This window comes from Notolepis coatsorum (assembly GCF_963971535.1).
Source record: "Notolepis coatsorum genome assembly, chromosome: 2".
In the NCBI taxonomy this organism is placed as follows: Eukaryota; Metazoa; Chordata; class Actinopteri; order Aulopiformes; family Paralepididae; genus Notolepis; species Notolepis coatsorum.
The window spans coordinates 71,281,111-71,305,094 of NC_140166.1; the positions used below are offsets into that span (position 1 = coordinate 71,281,111).

The following is a 23,984-nucleotide window of genomic DNA, read 5'->3' on the forward strand; positions in this document are numbered from 1 at the left end:
AAAAAGAATGTTGGCGGGTCCAAAATTAATGTTGTTGTTTACTTGTTGCCTGCATGTATCCCCTCGCTACTTCCCATTTCCCCATGTGGAATGCACCTGATTGGATCAATTTACATGCTGGTGCTCTAGTGTGAAATCTAGTGGCTGAATGTTATCTATAGCAGGGGTTCCCAAACTTTTCAGGCCGCGACCCCCAAATAACGGTGTCAGAGAGCCGTGACCCCCACTATTATAGGAGGTAAAAGAAATTATAATGTATATATTTTTTTTATAAATGGAAATGTATGGTTGAAACATGCAAACGTTCAAACGCACACACACTAATAAGCATTGGAGGCTTTTAACCAGGGCCGGACTGGGGAAATCATTCAGGCCAGGAAATATAGTGCAAAATATAGCTCCAGTCAGGCCACTCCACCAGGATTTTTTTTTGTTACAAAGACTTAATTTCCTGCATTCTGGTGCAGGACTTTTTTAATTTGTACCCTTTAAATGCCAGTGTTTGTGATGGCATCACAAATTATTGTTAAAAACAGGCTAGCATATGTATGATTAGCAACAACACTGATTTTGATGGATTTTCTGTTTTTTTGTAATGTCAGATTGAAAAAAATACAATCTTTTATTCAACTTCAGCCCTGATCATAACACCACATATACATTTTATAATTCTAACCCTTTAAATGCCAGTGTGTGTGATGGCATATATTTGCAATATATCAAATGCAAAGTAGATTTTTCTGGTGGGGATTATTACAGGCTAGCATGTGTCAATGATTAGCAACAACAGTTTTTTGTAAGGGTCCCGCCTCCACCAATCACGTGTGTGTGTGTGAGAGCAAGAGAGAGAGAGATAGTTCTCCAACTTGTGTGAGTTGCAGTGATCTCCTGGTTGTTCCCCACCTAGGTTATCTAACTATTGCGCTGCTGCAACTAGAAACACTGGCCTGGCCTGCGTCTAAGTTCAGTGGCCTGACTGCATAATTTTTTTTCTTTTTTTTTTTTTTATCATCTGGTGACCCCCACTTTGGGAACCCCTGATCTATAGCACCTTTTAATAGACAACAGTATCATGATTCACAATATTTATAAAAAAAAATAAAAAAAATATATATATAAATAAAAGTCCACAATACAATAACTAATATAGACAATAGGGATATATTGCCCCTAGCTCGTGGCTGGTAAATTTGTCAATTCCACCCGCCACTTGGCAGGTCTTGTTAAACGTCTATGGAAGATCTATTTTAGAAATGTGGCTGGTAAAAATGATTGCGACTGGTGTTATTTGTTTGGATTTGCCTGCCCCCACTGTGGCAGGTAGAGCAAAGAGTATATTTCCCACCCTGCCTGCATGAAAACCCCCTCCACTCCTTCCTCCTTAGAATCCACCTCTCATCCCGCTAACAGGAAGTGGTTTTGCGCTGTGTGTGTGTGTCTGTGTGTGGTGTGTGTGTGTGTGTGTGTTCCAGAGGCATGTGGTTTTCACAGCTCAAGGTGGCTTCTGTCATGTGGCTCTTCCCCTGGTTAATGTGCTGGCTGAGGTGGATGGGGTCAGCCAGTCGACTGGGGAGAGAGAGAGGATGGTCTGTCACGGAGCAGATCGGATCAGGCCTGATTCACTCTCTATGACCCGTAGTTTCACTCGGGTCTGCAGTTGTTTGTTTGTGTCAGGGTGACTAATGTAGGGTAAATGTCACATGTCGAGACTGTGTACCGAATTGCTTATTTGTGACTGGTTGGAAAAATAATCATTTTCAAATGGTTATTATTAAGATAAGAGATAAGATGATCCTTTATTAATCCCCTTGGGGACATTCAGGTGTCAAAGCAGCATGGGGGGGGGGGGGGGGGGGGGATACAGAGCTTCACAGTCCGATAATATACTATAAGATACAATATAAAAAGTACAAAATACAAGATAGTACAAGGTAAGTAGGTAGCAACAACAGTAGCAGCAGTGGCGGCACCAAAAGTGGTAACAGCAGTAAAGTGAGTGGTGCAGTATGTACAGTATGAACAATATGAAAACTATGAGCTGTGTGGACATATTAACAGTGTAGTATTATAGTAAGACAGAGACTGACTGTATATAAATAAATTATAAGCAAATAAATAAATATGAGTACTGAAGACACTATAGCGGTATGAACAGAATTAACACTATGGACAGTATAAACAATATGCGTATATATATAAAACAGAGAATAAGACTAATATGACTGGTATGAGTGTAAAGGAGTATGCCAATGATATACGGGTGAATAGGTGGATGGATATGAGTGCACGTGGTGAGAATAGGGTGAATAGGAGTCATCGCTCTAGTTGTTCTCGAGTTCCGACGCCGTTAGCTCTACTGGCAGCAGAGCCGGCCGTCCGAGCCCTTGGTTGTTGAAGAGCCTGATGGCTGCATTACTTTGCATACTATTGAGTATGCCAGCCAGTATGCTTTAATACATCGCTAACTTGGCATTATGAATTTGGCATTATGTAATGTTGCAGTAACCATGATGATGGCAATGTCAGTGGATTTTCCGCATTTGAAAGCACATAATAATGTAAGTGTCGACTTCGATTATGATGAGAATAAATGAATAGTGAACGAGACGGAACGCGGTGCGGAGAGCAGTGCGCTCGCTGGCACGGTGGTTTTATTGGAGGCAGAAGTTCATATCGTGTGTCAGGGGGTTGAAAACAAACGTCTCTGAAGAATCATATTGAAGGCGGTTTATGTAACGGTTTTGGAGGTCACCGATGTTATTTTAACAACGAAATAGTCGACTTGCATTGTGAGCGAATTCCAGCGTCTTCTGCTTTTAATATTTCAACAGCCAAAACAATACGGCATGTGCTTTTTGGTTTGGACTGAAATGACTCCGCAGCACATGAAACACCAGAGAAGCTTCTTAGAAAACCTCAGATGTCCTTTTAGTTGGAGTATAATAGTAAATAGATGCTGATGTTTACATACTATCCCCCTGTTTGAATTGGAGTTTAATGTTTTGTTGAGATGAGTGTGTGCTTGTAAATATATATTTATAAATATATGTATATAAATATGTATTCTTACTGTATATGTGTGTGTGTGTATATATATATATATATATATCCATCCACATCTGTCTGTACATACCTGCATATAATCCTTTTATGCTATACTTATACGATACTATATCTATATCTGTGCATATCCCTTACCTACTCTTACTAGTTACACTGCTGGCTAGTATGACATACTATCTTTATATCACTGTACATATTAATGCTACAACTCTGTGCATACATCTGATTAGCACTACACCCAGTTGTACTAATTTATATATTTCATACCCAGTGTAATCACCAGTACATTGTATATCACTATTGCACTTTACTGTTACATGTGCACTCTGGTTGGATGTCATTTTGTCACTGGCTCCTCACCTTACCCGTGTGTGTGCAGGTGTGTGGTGTCTCTCTCTAGCTCCTCACCTTACCCGTGTGTGTGCAGGTGTGTGGTGTCTCTCTCTAGCTGCTCACCTTACCCGTGTGTGTACAGGTGTGTGGTGTCTCTCTCTAGCTCCTCACCTTACCCGTGTGTGTGCAGGTGTGTGGTGTCTCTCTCTAGCTCCTCACCTTACCCGTGTGTGTGCAGGTGTGTGGTGTCTCTCTCTAGCTGCTCACCTTACCCGTGTGTGTACAGGTGTGTGGTGTCTCTAGCTCCTCACCTTACCCGTGTGTGTACAGGTGTGTGGTGTCTCTAGCTGCTCACCTTACCCCTTACCCGTGTGTGTGCAGGTGTGTGGTGTCTCTCTCTAGCTGCTCACCTTACCCGTGTGTGTACAGGTGTGTGGTGTCTCTAGCTCCTCACCTTACCCGTGTGTGTGCAGGTGTGTGGTGTCTCTAGCTGCTCACCTTACCCGTGTGTGTACAGGTGTGTGGTGTCTCTAGCTCCTCACCTTACCCGTGTGTGTGCAGGTGTGTGGTGTCTCTCTCTAGCTCCTCACCTTACCCGTGTGTGTGCAGGTGTGTGGTGTCTCTCTCTAGCTCCTCACCTTACCCGTGTGTGTACAGGTGTGTGGTGTCTCTAGCTGCTCACCTTACCCGTGTGTGTACAGGTGTGTGGTGTCTCTCTCTAGCTCCTCACCTTACCCGTGTGTGTGCAGGTGTGTGGTGTCTCTAGCTGCTCACCTTACCCGTGTGTGTACAGGTGTGTGGTGTCTCTAGCTGCTCACCTTACCCGTGTGTGTGCAGGTGTGTGGTGTCTCTCTCTAGCTGCTCACCTTACCCGTGTGTGTGCAGGTGTGTGGTGTCTCTAGCTGCTCACCTTACCCGTGTGTGTGCAGGTGTGTGGTGTCTCTCTCTAGCTGCTCACCTTACCCGTGTGTGACTTGTGTTCGTGTGTAGTTTCTTTAATAGTTGTCATACAGAAGTACAGAATACTTTTATACAAAATGCTTCTTACTGTTACGCTCCAGAGACTGTGCTAGACAAGATAGTATCAAATAACATAGTATAGCATGTAAAAATAGAAGCAAAAATAGAAGTCACAGTGTTCAGTATAGACATATGTACAATGTTCGATGCAGAATAGAAGTAACTGAGTTACCATACAATATACAATATACTATGCAATATACTAATATACAATACTATATAGTGCAGAGCAGAGATGGGATGAGGTACAATTTAGGTACAATTTACAGTAAGGTGTACTGAGGTATGGGTTGTAGTGCAAATCCTTTACCAATAAATATAAAGTGTGTTTAGGTCATCTAAAGTGTGTAGAGTGGGTGCTGCAGTGAGTTGTTTGTTTAAAGTGAGTGTGTGGGTGTGTGTGCTGTGTGCATTTGATGGTTGTTACATAGTGTTTATTGTTCGTTTAGCAGCCTGATGGCCTGGGGATAGAAGCTTCTTCTGAGTCTTTCTGTGCTCGCCATGAGACTCCGGTATCGCTTGCCTGACCGCAGCAGTTCAAAGAGGCAGTTGTTTTTGGTGGCTGGAGACAGGTGTGTGGTGTCTCTAGCTGCTCACCTTACCCGTGTGTGTACAGGTGTGTGGTGTCTCTCTCTAGCTCCTCACCTTACCCGTGTGTGTGCAGGTGTGTGGTGTCTCTAGCTGCTCACCTTACCCGTGTGTGTACAGGTGTGTGGTGTCTCTAGCTGCTCACCCGTGTGTACTGCAGGTGTGTGGTGTCTCTAGCTGCTCACCTTACCCGTGTGTGTGCAGGTGTGTGGTGTCTCTTTCTAGCTCCTCACCCGTGTGTACTGCAGGTGTGTGGTGTCTCTCTCTAGCTCCTCACCTCACCTGTGTGTGTACTGCAGGTGTGTGGGCCAGCCTGCGCTCCAGCAGCCGCTTCAGCCAGCACCAGCCGCCGGTAGATGTGGGCGCCAGGCTGGCGGGGAAGGATCTGGCGCCCCCCGCAGGGAGCACCGGTCTGCAGGCCCAGCTCCTCAAGCAGCAGGCTGCTCTCTACATCTTTGGAGAGAAGTCCCACCTCAGGGTAAGATGCCGCCGTTAGGAGATCTTTGACTGCGAACACACAGCATGAGTTCTGTAGATGTTATGCTGTAGTTAATTGGTTTTAAACAGGGGTGTAAAAAGTACCCAGAAATTATACTTAAGTGAAAGTATAGGTACCGTCTCAAAATCGTACTCAAGTAAAAGTCAGAGTATCTGGCTAAAAAACACACTTGAGTAAAAGTAAAATAGTTTCTACTTTTAAATCTACTTAAGTACTAAAAAGTAAAAGTTACAACTTTTTTTCTGACAGTCTATTCTTCTGATAGCAGGTGTTTAATCAAAGATCCCCGCTTTCTAGTCTTGCACAAGGACCAATCAGCATGGGTATGGGCGGGTTCATTTTCCATTGTTGGGGATTTGATTGGCTGTTTTTAAATAAAGTGCGGCCGCAGGATTAATAACGTTAACGTTAGTTTGGCCAGAGTAACAAATATACTAATTAAAACAGTTGGACCTGCGAGATTTGTACTTTGTACTTTGTATGTCTGCATTTTAAATGTAAGGAGTAAAAAGTATGGTTTTTTTTTCTCTGAAATGTAATTTAGTAAAAGTACAAGTATTCAAACCTAATAATACTCGAGTAAAGTACAAATCCCCAAAAACAGTACTTAAGTATTGTAATGAAGTACAATTACTCAAGTACTTTACACCCCTGGTTTTAAACCTTAGTCGAGCAGCGATGCGTTTGATGACGACAGCCCGGTGAGAGGCACTTGTACCGTTATTATGTGTGTGCACTGGATTCAGTAGGAATGAGGGTAGAGTGTGCGTCGAAGAACTTCAGTAGACGTCCAGCCGAGAAGAGGTGATTTATTTTGCGGCGTCTGTTTTTGCAGGCGCATAGAATGTGTTCTTTCAAGGTCCGTTTCATTGAATTATTCGAAAACGGACCACACAAGGACTCAAAAAGCAGCAAGTTACCAGCAGTTAAGAAACTACTTTATGTTCTCGCTCTTAAAGTCAGGGTTAAAGAGATTTGTTTCTTAACACATTATACGAGACTGAACTATGTGTGGTGCTGAATTGTGGAGTAAAAGACCGTTTTAAACAGTTTTCTTGTGTTCAGGACTTTTTGGACGGGTGTGAAATCATGGCTCAATGACACACCTTAGCATAACCTGTCTCCTAATACTTTAGGAGAGGTCTAGTTAAACCATACTCTGGGGAGGTGTAGTTAAACCATACTCTGGGGAGGTCTAGTTAAACCATACTCTGGGGAGGTCTAGTTAAACCATACTCTGGGGAGGTGTAGTTAAACCATACTCTGGGGAGGTGTAGTTAAACCATACTCTGGGGAGGTGTAGTTAAACCATACTCTGGGGAGGTCTAGTTAAACCATACTCTGGGGAGGTGTAGTTAAACCATACTCTGGGGAGGTCTAGTTAAACCATACTCTGGGGAGGTGTAGTTAAACCATACTCTGGGGAGGTGTAGTTAAACCATACTCTGGGGAGGTCTAGTTAAACCATACTCTGGGGAGGTGTAGTTAAACCATACTCTGGGGAGGTGTAGTTAAACCATACTCTGGGGAGGTGTAGTTAAACCATACTCTGGGGAGGTGTAGTTAAACCATACTCTGGGGAGGTGTAGTTAAACCATACTCTGTGGAGGTCTAGTTAAACCATACTCTGGGGAGATCTAGTTAAACCATACTCTGGGGAGGTCTAGTTAAACCATACTCTGGGCAGGTGTAGTTAAACCATACTCTGGGCAGGTCTAGTTAAACCATACTCTGGGGAGGTGTAGTTAAACCATACTCTGGGGAGGTGTAGTTAAACCATACTCTAGGGAGGTCTAGTTAAACCATACTCTGGGGAGGTCTAGTTAAACCATACTCTGGGGAGGTCTAGTTAAACCATACTCTGGGCAGGTCTAGTTAAACCATACTCTGGGGAGGTGTAGTTAAACCATACTCTGGGGAGGTGTAGTTAAACCATACTCTGGGCAGGTGTAGTTAAACCATACTCTGGGCAGGTGTAGTTAAACCATACTCTGGGGAGGTCTAGTTAAACCATACTCTGGGGAGGTGTAGTTAAACCATACTCTGGGGAGGTCTAGTTAAACCATACTCTGGGGAGGTGTAGTTAAACCATACTCTGGGCAGGTCTAGTTAAACCATACTCTGGGGAGGTGTAGTTAAACCATACTCTGGGGCGGTATTAGTTAAACCATACTCGTGGTATAGTTAAATACATTTGGGTGGTCTGGTCTAGTTAGTCGAGCTTTTTAACCAAGTCGGGTCCATTTGATAAGATTTAGTTCGATTTTAGATTTTCGTTTTTAGTGATTTCCATGGAAAAATAAAATGGCACTTGAGCTCAAAGGGAGCTGTCAATCAAGCGTGCCGACCTGACATCACAGGCTTTTGGTCTGAGCAGCCAGATGAGCTGTTTTATTGACCCGGGTTTTTATAATAGTCACTAATGTTTTTGAATCCTTCAGATTTAGCAGGGTGGTTAATAACACATGTTTTCTGTGGTGTGAGGAACTCGTATATTTATTATTGTGACCATGTGTCTGATGATAATATTAGATTTGGACTGTTGTCGGAACGACACGCTTCACTCACTTCCTGGTTACAATTGTTATTTGTTTCATCTGGCTAGAAGATGCTGTCAACAAAATCAGACTTTACTCTTTGGCAAGCATTCATACAAATAAATAAATAAATAAATAAGTTAGTTAAAATGTGTGAGTGTCTGAGCCATGCGATCACGTACAGGTAAGAGCCTGAATGAAAGGTACGCCCCTAACTCACGTTGGGATGCAAAGAATGTTGAAACAATTGGCGATTATTTCACCCTCAAACTCCGGGGTAATCTGAGAAACCCAGAAGCTCTTGCATGAGAGTGTGAGATTACACTAGATTACAGATTACTAGTGCTGTCCCCGACTAAGGATTTGGATAGTCGACTATGATTGGCCAACATCTGCCGTTAGTCGACTATTAGTCTACTTAAAAAGAAAGACAAAAAAAAGTATAATATATATATTTTTTTTAATCATTCCATTTGGGCTGTGGGGGGTGCTTAATGTCTGAAGGAGTCGACTGAAGGCTTCTTGTCCTCTGCAAAAGCATGCGATTGGTCCACTGATGGATACATCTTGATATTTGTCTAGTCTAGTGTGTTCATTAGATGGGTGAAATCCTCTTTCAGTGCCTCTGTGCCTGTTTTCGTAGGCAGTTAGCCTCTGGTATGCGTGCCATTAGCGTTAGCCACGCTTCTAGGCTTCTTTTCTTTTGGAAAGAATGATAAAAAATAAATAAAAATAAAAATCTAATATATATATATATATATTTTTTGTATTCGACTAAGAGGTTGGCAGTCGACTACGGCTCCTTTCGACCGATTAGTCGACTAATAGGGGTCAGCCATACAGATTACACCCCTGGAGAACAGGCGGTAGTACCTCATCCTGCGGTTAAATCATTGTATCCTGAGTGGCCTCCCACAGGATTACAGTATATCCCCGTCGACGGCACAAGAGTGGCATAAAAACATGACGGACCACGCTGTACATATTGATGCTTCATTCGCTTACATAAGCAGCGGCTGCTACCTGAGGCGTACAGCTCAATACTGACCTACTTACCTGCACAGCATCAGACAGACAGCCTTGACATGTACATGATATGTAGGATGAGAATGAAGGCGAGGCCTACGAGGCCGTGTACAATGGATGACAGATGTTCTGTACTCTACCAGAGACGGTGCACTGTCTGTTTTTCTCCCATCCCAATTACCCGCTGTGCCAATTCTCCCCTCTCCTGTCTTGAACATTGCTCGCATATGCCCCCCACAGGTCGGTCGTAGGGAGGATAGAAGCCTTGCATCACGTGTCCCCTCCGGTACACGAGGAGGCAGCCTGTCGCATCTTTTCACCTGCCAGCGCGGACTCTCATTGGCGAGGTGTAACGTGTGGGAGGCTCACACTGCCCCCGCCATTTCCTGTCTCTGCTGTGCAGGCGTCCCCCAACCAACCTGTAGGAGTCACTGTCCACAACGTCCAGATTACCACCCATCGACTTTCACCCCCTAACTCTGCCAATTGAGTTAGTATGACGGCCGGCCCAAGCCGGAGGCAACACCGACAGCCGGAGTCGAACCCGGTGTCTCTTGCGTTGGTGACGAGCGCAATGTCCGCTGCGCCACCCAGCCGCCTTTTCTTTCATATTTTTAAGTCACTGGTAAATTACAGAATGGTTCATTTGGTCTAAAAAGACAGTTTTGTGATTGAAAAATGCCTTTTCCCCCCCATTTAGACCAGCGTCTCTACACATGTGCCACAGGCCTACAGCACTGTCTGGCACTTGAGTCCTTAGTTACCGTAGCAACCACTCACTGCGTGATTGATTCCCAGCCTTTTTAGTAGAGATCATTCTTAATTGTAAAACATTTTAAAACTCCCATTTCACCTCAAAATACTATTACTAAATACTATACTAATATTTTATAATTTTCTCTGAATATGTTTTTTGTTGCCGCCATCCTTTAGTATTGTGGGTCTTCCTATTCCAAACCCCCACAGTCTTATATAGTCAGGATTCCTGTCTGTGGAACATTATGTATCCCTGCTGGCCTAGGATCAGATCCCACCAGAACCGTATCTCCTGCCTCTTCCTAGTCTGTCTGCCAAGCTTTACTGTCTCAATAAAGAAAAACCATTAAGGGGAGTGGACCCCCCCCCCCCCCCCCCCCCCCCCCCCCCCCCAACAACTCTTTACTCGTACTTAATTTCATTAGTCTTTATTCAACCAGGCTAGACCCATAACCAGGCTAGACCCATTGCGATTAAAATCTCTGCCAAGAATGTCAGGAGTACAGCAGTTTCATACAATACACACACAGACATTAAAAACACATCAGCTTTACAGTAACAGTGCAGGGAAGCCATGTAATCCTATTTCAATTAAAACAATTACAAAATGCCTTTAGATCCATTAAGAGTGACTAGATCCTGGCGTTTAAATCCATTAAGAGTGACTAGATCCTGGAGTTTAGATCCATTAAGAGTGACTAGATCCTGGCGTTTAAATCCATTAAGAGTGACTAGATCCTGGAGTTTAGATCCATTAAGAGTGACTAGATCCTGGAGTTTAAATCCATTAAGAGTTACTAGATCCTGGAGTTTAAATCCATTAAGAGTGACTAGATCCTGGCGTTTAAATCCATTAAGAGTGACTAGATCCTGGAGTTTAGATCCATTAAGAGTGACTAGATCCTGGAGTTTAAATCCATTAAGAGTGACTAGATCCTGGAGTTTAAATCCATTAAGAGTGACTAGATCCTGGAGTTTAAATCCATTAAGAGTGACTAGATCCTGAAGTTCATCTGGCAGAATATTCCATGCAGAGGGTGCAGAAAACATGAATGCCGTCTTTCCTAGTACAGTATCGTGTCCTGAGACCGTAACCCATGTGTGCCCTGTTTTCTGGTTAGCAAGACAGATAAATAACAGGGGAGGCTACCCCGACTGGCTTTATATATAAAAACATACAAATTACTAAACCAACGTCTTTGGAATACAAGATACACTTATCTTTCATCTCTCTTCTCTGTTGTTCATTATGGATGCCTCCCTTCCCTCTCGACAGGGCCTGAAGCTGGACTCCTCTCTGAACTGCGAGCTGGTGCCTGTGGAGTTTGCAGACACGCGGCAGGTGAAAGCCGCCTTTAAGAAGCTCCTGAGGGCCTGCGCTCCCAGCGCCACCTCCTCAGACACAGAGGACTCCTTCCTGAAAGCCTTGGAGGAGTCCGAGTGGATCCTGCAGGTGAGAGACTAGAGAGGACCAATAGGATTCAGCTTCACTTTGTTCTGTCCCGCCCACTTTCGCACGATGCGGTTCTATTTCCGGCTTGCTGAACTTCGTGGCATAGATACCTAGCTAGTGCGGGTATTCCCAAACCAAAACATCGATACGGACACAACTGCTTAGCTACAGTAGCTCATTCTTCTTGTTAAATTATGCTGTTTTAAATAATACAAAAAATATAGCAGCTATCCGAGAGTATTTTCATCAACCAATATATGAAACATTAGCTAGTTAACAATGCAACAAATTGCAGATGATTCTGACATCCGAGGTAATAACCTGTTTAAATGACATAAACGAGGAGACGGAGATACCACTCAACTCAATGTCGGCTGAACATAAAGTTCCCACACTTGGCACCAGTGTGGGTTCACACAGTGACGTAATGACCCTTCCTTCTTTTATAGTTTCCTTTGCTGGTTACCAGGAAATGTATTTTGTGTTTACTGCAGAGCGGAGGGACTGGCAGACCCATGTTACTGACCAGACACACTCTGTATCAGTGATGGCTGTCGAGTGTGGAGCTATTATCTTAACATGTTATTTTAACAAACAAAAGAATACCACTTACAGCACCTTTAACAAACCAGTATGAAGGAAGACAGCAGGTGACTGTAGCTCAGGAAGGCTGAACTAGACCAGGGGTTCCCAAACTTTTCAGGCCGGGACCCAGAAAATAAGGCGTCAGAGAGCCGCGGCCCAATGCACATCGTCAGGCTTTTTTTTTTTTTTTTTTTGCCAGGTGACCGATTTTTTAAGCCAAATATCACTTCAATCCTATTAAGTTAGTTCAAGTTAGTTATTCATTTATATGTGCTATTTATGAGAGGGCTAACTTGTTGCAAAATAATAATGATAATAATAATAGCCTCATTAAAATACTATTGTTGCTTCGGTTGTTTTCAGCGTTTTATGTGCATAATCTGTTATTTAGTTTGAAATGTTCGTTGAAATAAGTAGATTTTTCGTTTTTGTTTATTTATTAAGTTAATATAAAACCATATAGTCACATTTTAGAATACAATAGAATAGAATTTTAGAATACAACTAGAAACACTGTCCTGGCCTGCTTCTAAGTTCAGTGGCCTGACAAAAAATAAAAAAATAAATTGATCCATCTCGCGGCCCTCCCGTGGCTGCTCGCGGCCCACCTTTGGGTCGCGACCCCGACTTTGGGAACCACTGAACTAGACCAGTATGAAGGAAGACAACAGGTGACTGTAGCTCAGGAAGGCTGAACTAGACCAGTATGAAGGAAGACAACAGGTGACTGTAGCTCAGGAAGGCTGATCTAGACCAGTATGAAGGAAGACAACAGGTGACTGTAGCTCATAGAAGGCTGAACTAGACCAGTATGAAGGAAGACAACAGGTGACTGTAGCTCAGGAAGGCTGAACTAGACCAGTATGAAGGAAGACAACAGGTGACTGTAGCTCAGGAAGGCTGAACTAGACCAGTATGAAGGAAGACAACAGGTGGCGTGTGGCTTTATGACAGGTCATGAGTGCAAGAATGTGACAATTTGACCATGTGACCGCGGGAGAGCGGCAGTGCGGAAATAGGCTGTCTCTAAGACAAACTCTAACCTTAACCAGCTCCTTAACAGCGCCTAAACTTAACCGTTCTAACCTTAACCAACTCCGAAACAATGCCTAACCTTAACCTTAACCTTAACCATGCCTAACCTTAACCGGCGAAAGAATACATGTTAAAAAAAAAAGCATGTTTAAAAAAAAAAAAATCATGGGATTCGAACTCGTCAACAACGAGAACCGCAGGACCGCGGACCGCTGCTATGCCAGGTGAGCTGAAGCGCCGAATGAAAATCATGGCGGATTCCTGCGGCGGTTACCTAATTCCGCTCGCGCTCTGCCGCTCCGCCGCTCTGCTCTGCGGTTGCCGCGCCTGCCGCGGGGCATGGCGCAGCCAATCAGGGAAAACGCGGAAGCAAAAGCAGCACTCATGACCTGTCATTAAGGAATAGGCCAACAGGTGACTGTAGCTCAGGAAGGCTGAACTAGACCAGTATGAAGGAAGACAACAGGTGACTGTAGCTCAGGAAGGCTGAACTAGACCAGTATGAAGGAAGACAGCAGGTGACTGTAGCTCATAGAAGGCTGAACTAGACCAGTATGAAGGAAGACAACAGGTGACTGTAGCTCATAGAAGGCTGAACTAGACCAGTATGAAGGAAGACAACAAGTGACTGTAGCTCATAGAAGGCTTAACTAGACCAGTATGAAGGAAGACAACAGGTGGCTGTAGCTCAGGAAGGCTGAACTAGACCAGTATGAAGGAAGACAACAGGTGACTGTAGCTCAGGAAGGCTGAACTAGACCAGTATGAAGGAAGACAACAGGTGACTGTAGCTCAGGAAGGCTGAACTAGACGTCCACATCAGTGGCGTCGTTAGCCCTGGGCTTCCGGGGCTTTAGCCCCGGATGTTTTTCTCCTAGCCCCGGACCTAAAAAAAAAAAAAAAAAAAGGTTTTACTTGTTTTTTTTTTTTTACTTTTTTTTTTTTTTTTTTATGTCAGCACCCCCATTGTCTGTGCTGAATGTTTGTTAGTGTTTGGTATTTTTTGTTGGTTTTTAGTACTTTTAAACAAATTTTTAGTAAGTAGTTTTCATTTGATCCTATAATTCTTTCATTCACCGATTTCTGGACTTTTTTTTAGTGTCCTGAAAGGCGCCTTATAAATCAAATGCATTATTATTATTATTATTATTATTATTACTATCATCCAGGAGGGAAAAGACACTTTGGATAGTAGGGACTGCATCTCTGCCTGTCCTGACCAGGAAACACTTTGCAACTGTGATCTCCTCTGGCAGTAGTTGGATATTGTAATGTGTGGCGAGGGGTTGCAGCAATTCCACTGAGAAAAACTGGTCTGAGGCTGGATAACATGCCTGTATGCCTCTCATAAGTTGGTCTCCAACTCATGAGAACCTGCTCTCAAGCTCTTGCAGCATTCTGTCAACGACTGGATAGAACAGTCTCTGTCTCAGCTGATCTCCTGAGCTGAGGTCTGAGCTTGTGCCACAAGATGACTCAACTACATACTCGTCCATCCTTTTCTGCTTCCTCCTTTGGCTGGTAGTATGTTCCTCAATCCAAAGGCCATTACATAACCTATGGCCATTACATAACCTATCTGTACTATTTAAAAGCACAGTGCAGGACACACTCAAAGGTTATCGCACCTCAGAGATGGCAGTGGACATGTATGACACGAGAAAGACCATATTATGGTTTTTCTCCTGTCATACATGTCCACTGCCATCTCTGAGGTGCGATAACCTTTGAGTGTGTCCTGCACTGTGCTTTTAAATAGTACAGATAGGTATTGAAGATGTGCACTTTAACGCAGCAGCACCTGGAGCCATCCATACCCACGTCCAGTGTCCACTGACAAAGACATGCTCATGATACTGTGATAAACTATAATAAGCTTTAATCGAACCTTGGTTAATTTCCTCGGATAGTCCGGTTGGTTTGGGGTGGTGTGAAAGCTCATTCACTCTTGCAAGTGAACCCTGCTGCGGTTCATTTGAGATGTGAATGCAAAGCGGACCAAAGGCAGGAAAAGACCCAAAAATCGAATCTTTTTTTTATGAGAAGACTGAAACATATGTATATAATGAAACACACAATACGTTTTTTTTTCGATTGCTTAAGCATGATTTTGAAAACGGGGCCCGGTGTTTCAAAACACACAATTAGCACAACCACACACACAATTATACGAACACCTCAGATCCTTTGCTAAGTTAAACACTTGTCAAAACTATACACTAATTTATAAAAACTACATTTTGTTACCATATGAAACACACGTTTCATATGACTTAATTCTGTTTGAACCAGTTACACACACTGCTGTGCTTAACCTAAAACACATTTAGCAATTCTACTTCTCAGTGATTAGAGTACTGTAAGTGAAGTACGCAGAGAATGTGAAAATATACAATAAATTCACCAAACACTACACGACCAATGCTGTAGACTGATGACAAAAAAAAATCTCTCCATATACCCAAATCAATGATACAGACTGATGAAAATATTAATTTTATCTCCATATAACCAAATCAGTCAACATTTCAACATGGAGAATCACAATAAAACATGTCCCAGTTTTCATGCTATTATGTGCATAACACTGTAAGCTCAGCAAATATCAGACAAACATAAAATACTGTATCCAGTACAGGTTAAAATTACAGTAAAACAATTTTTTTGAACAAATTAAAATAGAGTACAGAAAATACTAGACATTATCTCTTTGCCTAGCTGGATCTGGCAAGATAATTTTTTGTTGTGATTCTCCATGTTGACATGTTGACTGATTTGGGAAAATGGGAGAAAATGTATATTTTCATCAGTCTGCATCATTGGTTGTCTTGTGTAGTGTTTGGTGAATGTATTGTATATTTTCACGTTCTCTGTGTACAGTACTTCACTCTCCTTCCATTTTGGTTGAAGACAGGTGAACTCACCTGCTGCATTTGTATAGTGCTTAAACCTGATTGGTGTATTAAGCAATGGTGCATCTGATGGCTGTGTTTAATGGCTTCACCCCCCGGGCTGAAGCCCCCAATGTTTTCTAACCCTAAAAACGCCCCTGGTCCACATGGTTCTTTATCTGCGGGGGGGGTTGAGTGTTTATAGTGACACACAACTCTGTTTACGTAAATGCGTGGCTCGAGGGCAAAGTGGGCCAATCGCAGCCGTTAGATTATTGGAAGAGGTGCACGCTGGGACCAGCGGAGCATCAGCGACACTTTCACGTCGGAGTGTTTTAGATCTGACGTAAGACGTCCCTCTCTAGACACACGTGAGAAGTGGAAATACAGATGCATCTGGCAGCGTTCCTTGTTGCCTAGATATACAGGTGCAGCTCAATAAATTTGAATATTGTGGAAAAGTTTATTTATTTCAGTGATTAACTTCAGAAAGCGAAACTCTTATAGATTCATTACACACAAAGTGAAATATTTCAAGCCTTTATTTGTTTTTATTTACTGATATTCACTCAGTACTTAGTTGGGGCTCCTATTGCACAAATTACTTCTCTCTCTGACCCTCTTTCTGACTCTTTCTCTCTTTTACTCTTTCTCTCTCTCCCTCCGCTGACCCTCTCTTTCTGACTCTTTCTCTCTTTTACTCTTTCTCTCTCTCCTCCCGCTGACCCTCTCTTTCTGACTCTTTCTCTCTTTGACTCCCCCTCTCTTTGACTCTCTCTCTCTGTTTCTCTATGCCTCTCTCTCTCTCTCTATCTCTCTCTCTCTCCCTCTCCCTCAATTCAATTCAAAGGGGCTTTATTGACATGGGAAACATACATCATCCCTCTCTCTCTCTGACCCTCTTTCTGACTCTCTTTCTCTCTTTGACTCCCTCTCTCTCTCTTTCTCTCTCTCTCCCTCCCTCTCTCTCTCTGACCCTCTCTTTCTGACTCTTTCTATCTTTGACTCCCTCTCTCTTTCTCTCTCCCTCCCTCTCTCTCTCTGACCCTCTCTTTCTGACTCTTTCTATCTTTGACTCCCTCTCTCTTTTTCTCTCTCTCTCTCTGACCCCCTCTCTGACTCTCTCCCCCTCTCACTCTCTCTCTCTCTCTCTCTCTCTCTCTCTCTCTCTCTCTCTCTCTCTCTCTCTCACACACACACACACACACACACTCTTCCACACAGACACCTTACATCCTCAGATACAGCATGTGAACCGCCGTCTCTCCGCTCTTCCTGTATGTGACTTCCACACGTTCCCAGGGGAAGCGGACGTATGCGCTGTGAGAGAGCTGTTATCTTATTGACCTCCTGCAGCCCTGTGTGTCCTGACGTGAAGCTGGAGAGAGAGAGGGAGGGGGAGGGAGAGAGAGAGAGGGAGAGAGAGAGAGGGAGAGAGGGAGGCAGGGAGAGAGGGAGGGAGAGAGGGAGGGGAGAGAGATGGAGAGAGAGAGAGGGAGAGAGAGAGGGAGAGAGAGAGAGGGAGAGGGAGAGAGAGGGAGAGGGAGAGAGAGAGAGAGAGAGAGAGAGAGAGAGAGAGAGAGAGAGAGAGAGAGGGAGAGAGAGAGAGGGAGAGAGAGAGAGAGAGAGAGAGAGAGAGAGAGAGAGAGAGAGAGAGAGAGAGAGAGAGAGAGAGAGAGAGAGAGAGAGAGAACAGCATTATCTGTGGGAAGCTCCACAGTCCTCAGTCAGCCCTGTTTACTATGTAGCCGCTGGACCACAAATAGCAATGAATGCACGGAATTAACTGATTGTGTGTGGATATCGATGTGTCAGTGCACGTCTGTGGGTGTGTGTGTGGATATCGATGTGTCAGTGCACGTCTGTGGGTGTGTGTGTGGATATCGATGTGTCAGTGCACGTCTGTGGGTGTGTGTGGATATCGATGTGTCAGTGCACGTCTGTGGGTGTGTGTGTGGATATCGATGTGTCAGTGCACGTCTGTGGGTGTGTGTGGTAGGGCTGACCCTATTAGTCGACTAATCGGTCGAAGGAGCCATAGTCGACTGGCCAACCTCTTAGTCGAATACAAAAAAATATATCTATATATTTATAAGATTATTATTATTTTACATTTTTGTATCATTCTTTCCAAAAGAAAAGAGGCCTAGAAGCGTGGCTAATAAATATTATACTTTTTTTTTGTCGACTAATAGTGGACTAAGTGCAAATTTTGGCCAATCATAGTCGACTATCCAAATCCTTAGTCGGGGACAGCCCTTGTGTGTGTGTGTGTGTGCGTGCGTGCGTGCGTGCGTGCGTGCGCGCATGTGCCTCTTACAGTGTGTGTGTGCGTGCCTCTTAAGTCAAAAGCACACGGCGGGCGAGCGACGTCGCCTGGCGATGCGATCGGCTGTCGCTCAACGACAATCGCTTAGCGCCCCCCACACCAGACCCGACCGTTCAGGTATAATAAATGTGTCGCTCTGTTTAGTTGGGGGTGTCGTTTCCCCCCGGGAGATATGGGGGGACGGACCAGACGTTAGGTTGTCGTGAAGCGAGCGTATTAGCAGGTTGTGCATTACGAGGGAAGTATTAACCTGTAAAACCCATATTGAGCTGGAATTAAACCACCATATACGAATACAACCTCTCCTCATTCTTCCTGACATTACTGCATGACGGATCGCTACAATACGTTCACTACGCACAGATTGGACAAGTAATGTTATGCACCTGCTGAGAGAGAGAGTTTTTTAACGGAAGATGCAAACTGTTCTGTTCTCAACCATCATTTTCTTTGGACAATAAACCTTACAAACTACACCAGCTGCAGCCTGGACATTCAACTCTGTCAACACCCACAACTTCTTTTGTTACCCGAGTATAAAAACATCTAGTAGGTGCATCGTGGCGCATTGTTCATTTATTAGTTAATGACAAGCGGCCACTACACCTTCTCCAACTAAAGTTATTTATTTAAATTGTTCCTGTTAATAATAATTAACATAAGTAGTAGCATGGTAATAATACGTAGGTTATTGATCAATAAATGTATTGATAAATGAATTTATATTACAAATGATACACCAGTAGAAGTCATGTTATTTCCTCATTGTCCTTGCTGTGTCGCCTGCCGTTGCCAAAAAGAAAATAGGATCGAGGCGATATTTAGCCGGGCGACAGAAGTTGCTGATCGCAGATCGTCGCTCCAAAACCTCCTGCCGCGTGGGTCGTCTCATGAGCGATACAATGGAAGCGATACAATTCTGTCGGTCGCCTGGCAAAAATCGCCCGCCGTGTGCGGCTCACTTTTTTACAGTGTGTGCGTGCGCTAGGGCTGTCCCCGACTAAGGATTTAGATAGTCGACTTTGATTGGCCGAGATTAGCCGATAGTCGACTATTAGTCGACTATGAAAAATGAAAAAAAAAATAAGTATAATTTTTTTTTCTTTTTTTTATCATTCCATTTGGGCTGTGGGGGTGCTTGTCTAGTCTAGTGTGTTCATTAGATGGGTGAAATCCTCTTTCAGTGCCTCTCTGCCTGTTTTCTTAGGCAGTTAGCCTCTGGTATGCATGCCATTAGCATTAGCCACGCTTCTACGCCTCTTTTCTTTTGGAAAGAATGATAAAACAATTTAAAAAATAAAAATTTAAAAGATTTAAAAAGAAATTGCATTCGACTAAGAGGTTGGCAGTCGACTACGGCTCCTTTTCGATCGATTAGTCGACTATTCGACTAATAGGGGTCAGCCCTAGCGTGCGCGTGCCTCTCACAGTGTGTGTGTGTGTGTGTGTGTGTGCGTGCCTCTCACAGTGTATGTGTGTGCCTCTCACAGTGTGTGTGTGCGTGTGTGCGTGCCTCTCACAGTGTGTGTGTGTGTGCGTGCGCCTCTCACAGTGTGTGTGTGTGTGCGTGCCTCACAGTGTGTGTGTGTGCGTGCCTCTCACAGTGTGTGTGTGTGTGCGTGCGCCTCTCACAGTGTGTGTGTGTGTGCGTGCCTCACAGTGTGTGTGTGCCTCTCACAGTGTGTGTGCGTGCCTCACAGTGTGTGCGTGCGCGTGCCTCTCACAGTGTGTGTGTGCCTCTCACAGTGTGTGTGTGCCTCTCACAGTGTGTGTGTGTGCCTCTCACAGTGTGTGTGTGTGCCTCTCACAGTGTGTGTGCGCGTGCCTCACAGTGTGTGTGTGTGTGTGCCTCTCACAGTGTGTGTGTGTGCGCGTGCCTCTCACAGTGTGTGTGTGTGTGCCTCTCACAGTGTGTGTGTGTGCGCGTGCCTCTCACAGTGTGTGTGTGTGTGCCTCTCACAGTGTGTGTGTGTGCGCGTGCCTCTCACAGTGTGTGTGTGTGTGCCTCTCACAGTGTGTGTGTGTGCGCGTGCCTCTCACAGTGTGTGTGCGCGTGCCTCACAGTGTGTGTGTGTGTGTGCCTCTCACAGTGTGTGTGTGTGTGCCTCTCACAGTGTGTGTGTGTGTGTGCCTCTCACAGTGTGTGTGCGCGTGCCTCACAGTGTGTGTGTGTGTGTGCCTCTCACAGTGTGTGTGTGTGCGCGTGCCTCTCACAGTGTGTGTGTGTGTGCCTCTCACAGTGTGTGTGTGTGCGCGTGCCTCTCACAGTGTGTGTGTGTGTGCCTCTCACAGTGTGTGTGTGTGTGCCTCTCACAGTGTGTGTGTGTGTGCCTCTCACAGTGTGTGTGTGTGCGCGTGCCTCACAGTGTGTGTGTTCCTCCACAGCTCCACAAGATCCTGCAGCTCGCTCTGATCCTGCTGGAGCTCCTGGACAGCGGCTCCTCTGTTCTGCTGAGTCTGGAAGACGGCTGGGACATCACCACGCAGGTGAGTCTGCTCCCTGACGCTCATATTGAGCTCCCTAACGGCTCCTCTGCTCTGCTGGGACATCACCACGCAGGTGAGTCTGCTCCCTGATGCTCCTTCGGATGCGGCGCTAAACCGAGGTCCTGACTGGATTCGGTCGTTAAAGAACCCAGGACGCCTATCACAAAGAGTAGGGGGCTCCCTGACGTTCCTGGTCAAATTCCCAATCAGGTCTCTGACATCAAGGCCACCTAATCATCCATCCCCCCTTAATTGGCTGATATCAATCCCTGTCTCCTGAGCCGTTCAGCCATTGTGTAGTGTGATGTGTGCCTGGTGCCAGGGTATGGTAGTCATTGTGTAGTGTGATGTGTGCCTGGTGCCAGGGTATGGTAGTCATTGTGTAGTGTGATGTGTGCCTGGTGCCAGGGTATGGTAGTCATTGTGTAGTGTGATGTGTGCCTGGTGCCAGGGTATGGTAGTCATTGTGTAGTGTGATGTGTGCCTGGTGCCAGGGTATGGTAGTCATTGTGTAGTGTGATCTGTGTCTGGTGTCAGTGTATGGTAGTCATTGTGTAGTGTGATCTGTGCCTGGTGCCAGGGTATGGTAGTCATTGTGTAGTGTGATGTGTACCTGGTGCCAGTGTATGGTAGTCACTGTGACAAAATGGTATCCAATGTAATAAAAAAAGTCAACCAACGAACTCGATTCTTGTACCGGATCTCGTCTCTGGTAAACAAGAATACCCTGAAGACTCTGGCAGGAGCACTCATTCAAGGGTACTACGACTATGCTTGCACCTCATGGTACCAAAGCACCTCAAATGCACTAAAAAACAAATTACAAACATCTCAAAACAAGCTAGTCAGACTACTGCTTGACCTGACTCCTAGAACCCACCTCACCCCTGCCCACTTTGACAACCTAGGATGGCTTAGAGTAGACGACAGAGTACAGCAACTTGCAATGGGCCTGGTCTACAAGATACACTACGCGACCAAGGTACCCATGTACATGTCAAAATACTTCCCAAAGGTCAGTGAATACCACGATCACAACACCAGAGGGAGCTCCACAAATCATGTTAAACCCAGATTCGGCTCAAACAAGGGACTAAACACGTTTCGCAATTATGCCACATCAATGTGGAACGCCCTACCCAAAGCTGTAAAGGAATGTAAATCACTACCCACTTTCAAAAACACTCTCAAAGAACACCTACGGGTGACTGCAATTCGAAACTGGCCCCTACAAATGTCCTAACCCAGTTGTACAGTAAATGACCAAGTATGGCTTTGTCAGTATTCCAATGTACAGTGTGTGTGTGTGTGTGTGTGTGTCCCCCCCCCACCTCCACCTCCAATGTACAGCACCCACCCACCCACCCAAACCCCACCCGCCCAACCTCCTCCAATGTACAGTTTCTACGTCAAATGTATATACACTCTTTTTCTGGACACTTTTTGTATCACAAACAGTACTGTATTTGCAAATCTGATATGTCATAAATGTATAGATGTAGCAGTACTGTCTATCTGTATGTCATGTATGTCATATATGTTATGATGAATTGAAAATGGGGGACCCTGATGTAAACAAGACGAAAGTCTTTCTCTGGTCTGCATCCCCTTAACAATTGTATGTATTGAGCTGTACTGTACTGTACCCATTCTGCAATCAGTTAATAAACTTTTCAATCAATCAATTCAATCAATCAATAGTGTGATGTGTGCCTGGTGCCAGTGTATGGCAGCCATTGTGATGTGTGCCGGGTGCCAGTGTATGGTAGTCATTGTGTAGTGTGATGTGTGCCTGGTGCCAGTGTATGGTAGTCATTGTGTAGTGTGATGTGTGCCTGGTGCCAGTGTATGGTAGTCATTGTGTAGTGTGATGTGTGCTTGGTGCCAGTGTATGGTAGTCATTGTGTAGTGTGATGTGTGCCTGGTGCCAGTGTATGGTAGTCAGTGTGATATGTGCCTGGTGCCAGTGTATGGTAGTCATTGTGTAGTGTGATGTGTGCCTGGTGCCAGTGTATGGTAGTCATTGTGTAGTGTGATGTGTGCCTGGTGCCAGTGTATGGTAGTCAGTGTGATATGTGCCTGGTGCCAGTGTATGGTAGTCATTGTGTAGTGTGATGTGTGCCTGGTGCCAGTGTATGGTAGTCAGTGTGTAGTGTGATGTGTGCCTGGTGCCAGTGTATGGTAGTCATTGTGTAGTGTGATATGTGCCTGGTGCCAGTGTATGGTAGTCATTGTGTAGTGTGATGTGTGCCTGGTGCCAGTGTGTGGTAGTCATTGTGTAGTGTGATGTGTACCGGGTGCCAGTGTATGGTAGTCATAGTGTAGTGTGATGTGTGCCTGGTGCCAGTGTATGGTAGTCATTGTGTAGTGTGATGTGTGCCTGGTGCCAGTGTATGGTAGTCATTGTGTAGTGTGATGTGTGCCTGGTGCCAGTGTATGGTAGTCATTGTGTAGTGTGATGTGTGCCTGGTGGCAGTGTATGGTAGTCAGTGTGTAGTGTGATGTGTGCCTGGTGCCAGTGTATGGTAGTCATTGTGTAGTGTGACGTGTGCCTGGTGCCAGTGTATGGTAGTCAGTGTGATGTGTGCCTGGTGCCAGTGTATGGTAGTCAGTGTGTAGTGTGATGTGTGCCTGGTGCCAGTGTATGGTAGTCAGTGTGTAGTGTGATGTGTGCCTGGTGCCAGTGTATGGTAGTCATTGTGTAGTGTGATGTGTGCCTGGTGCCAGTGTATGGTAGTCAGTGTGATGTGTGCCTGGTGCCAGTGTATGGTAGTCAGTGTGTAGTGTGATGTGTGCCTGGTGCCAGTGTATGGTAGTCAGTGTGTAGTGTGATGTGTGCCTGGTGCCAGTGTATGGTAGTCATTGTGTAGTGTGACGTGTGCCTGGTGCCAGTGTATGGTAGTCAGTGTGTAGTGTGATGTGTGCCTGGTGCCAGTGTATGGTAGTCATTGTGTAGTGTGATGTTCAAGTTTCAAGTTTCAAGTTTCTTTAATAGTTGTCATACAGAAGTACAGAATACTTTTGTACAAAATGCTTCTTACTGTTGCGCTCCAGAGACTGTGCAAGACAAGATAAGTATGAAATAAAAACATAGTAAAATTAGAAGTAAAAAAAAAAGAGGTCACAGTGTTCAGTTTAGACATATGTACAATGTTCGATGCAGAATAGACGTAGTTACCATACAATATACAATACTGTGCAGTGTACTAATATACAATACTATATAGTGCAAGGCAGAAATGGAGAAATGGGACGAGGTGCAATTTAGGTACAATTCACAGTAGGTGTACGAGTTGTAGTGCAAATCCTTTATCAATAAATATAAAGTGTAAGTGTGTTTGTGTGATCTAAAGTGTGGAGAGTGGGTGCTGCAGTGTGTTGT

At 44.6% G+C, this 23,984-nt stretch overlaps 1 protein-coding gene across 1 annotated transcript in view; it reads left to right on the top strand.

Annotated features, from left to right (window-relative positions):
* The window catches only part of sbf2 (SET binding factor 2), a 344,856-nt gene that overhangs the window by 283,353 nt on the left and 37,519 nt on the right, over positions 1–23,984 (top strand). The window contains exons 30-32 of the mRNA XM_084308216.1: positions 5,304–5,482; positions 11,099–11,275; positions 20,501–20,675. Of these exons, the coding sequence (XP_084164342.1) occupies positions 5,304–5,482; positions 11,099–11,275; positions 20,501–20,675 (531 nt within the window). The remainder of the gene's footprint in view (positions 1–5,303; positions 5,483–11,098; positions 11,276–20,500; positions 20,676–23,984) is intronic.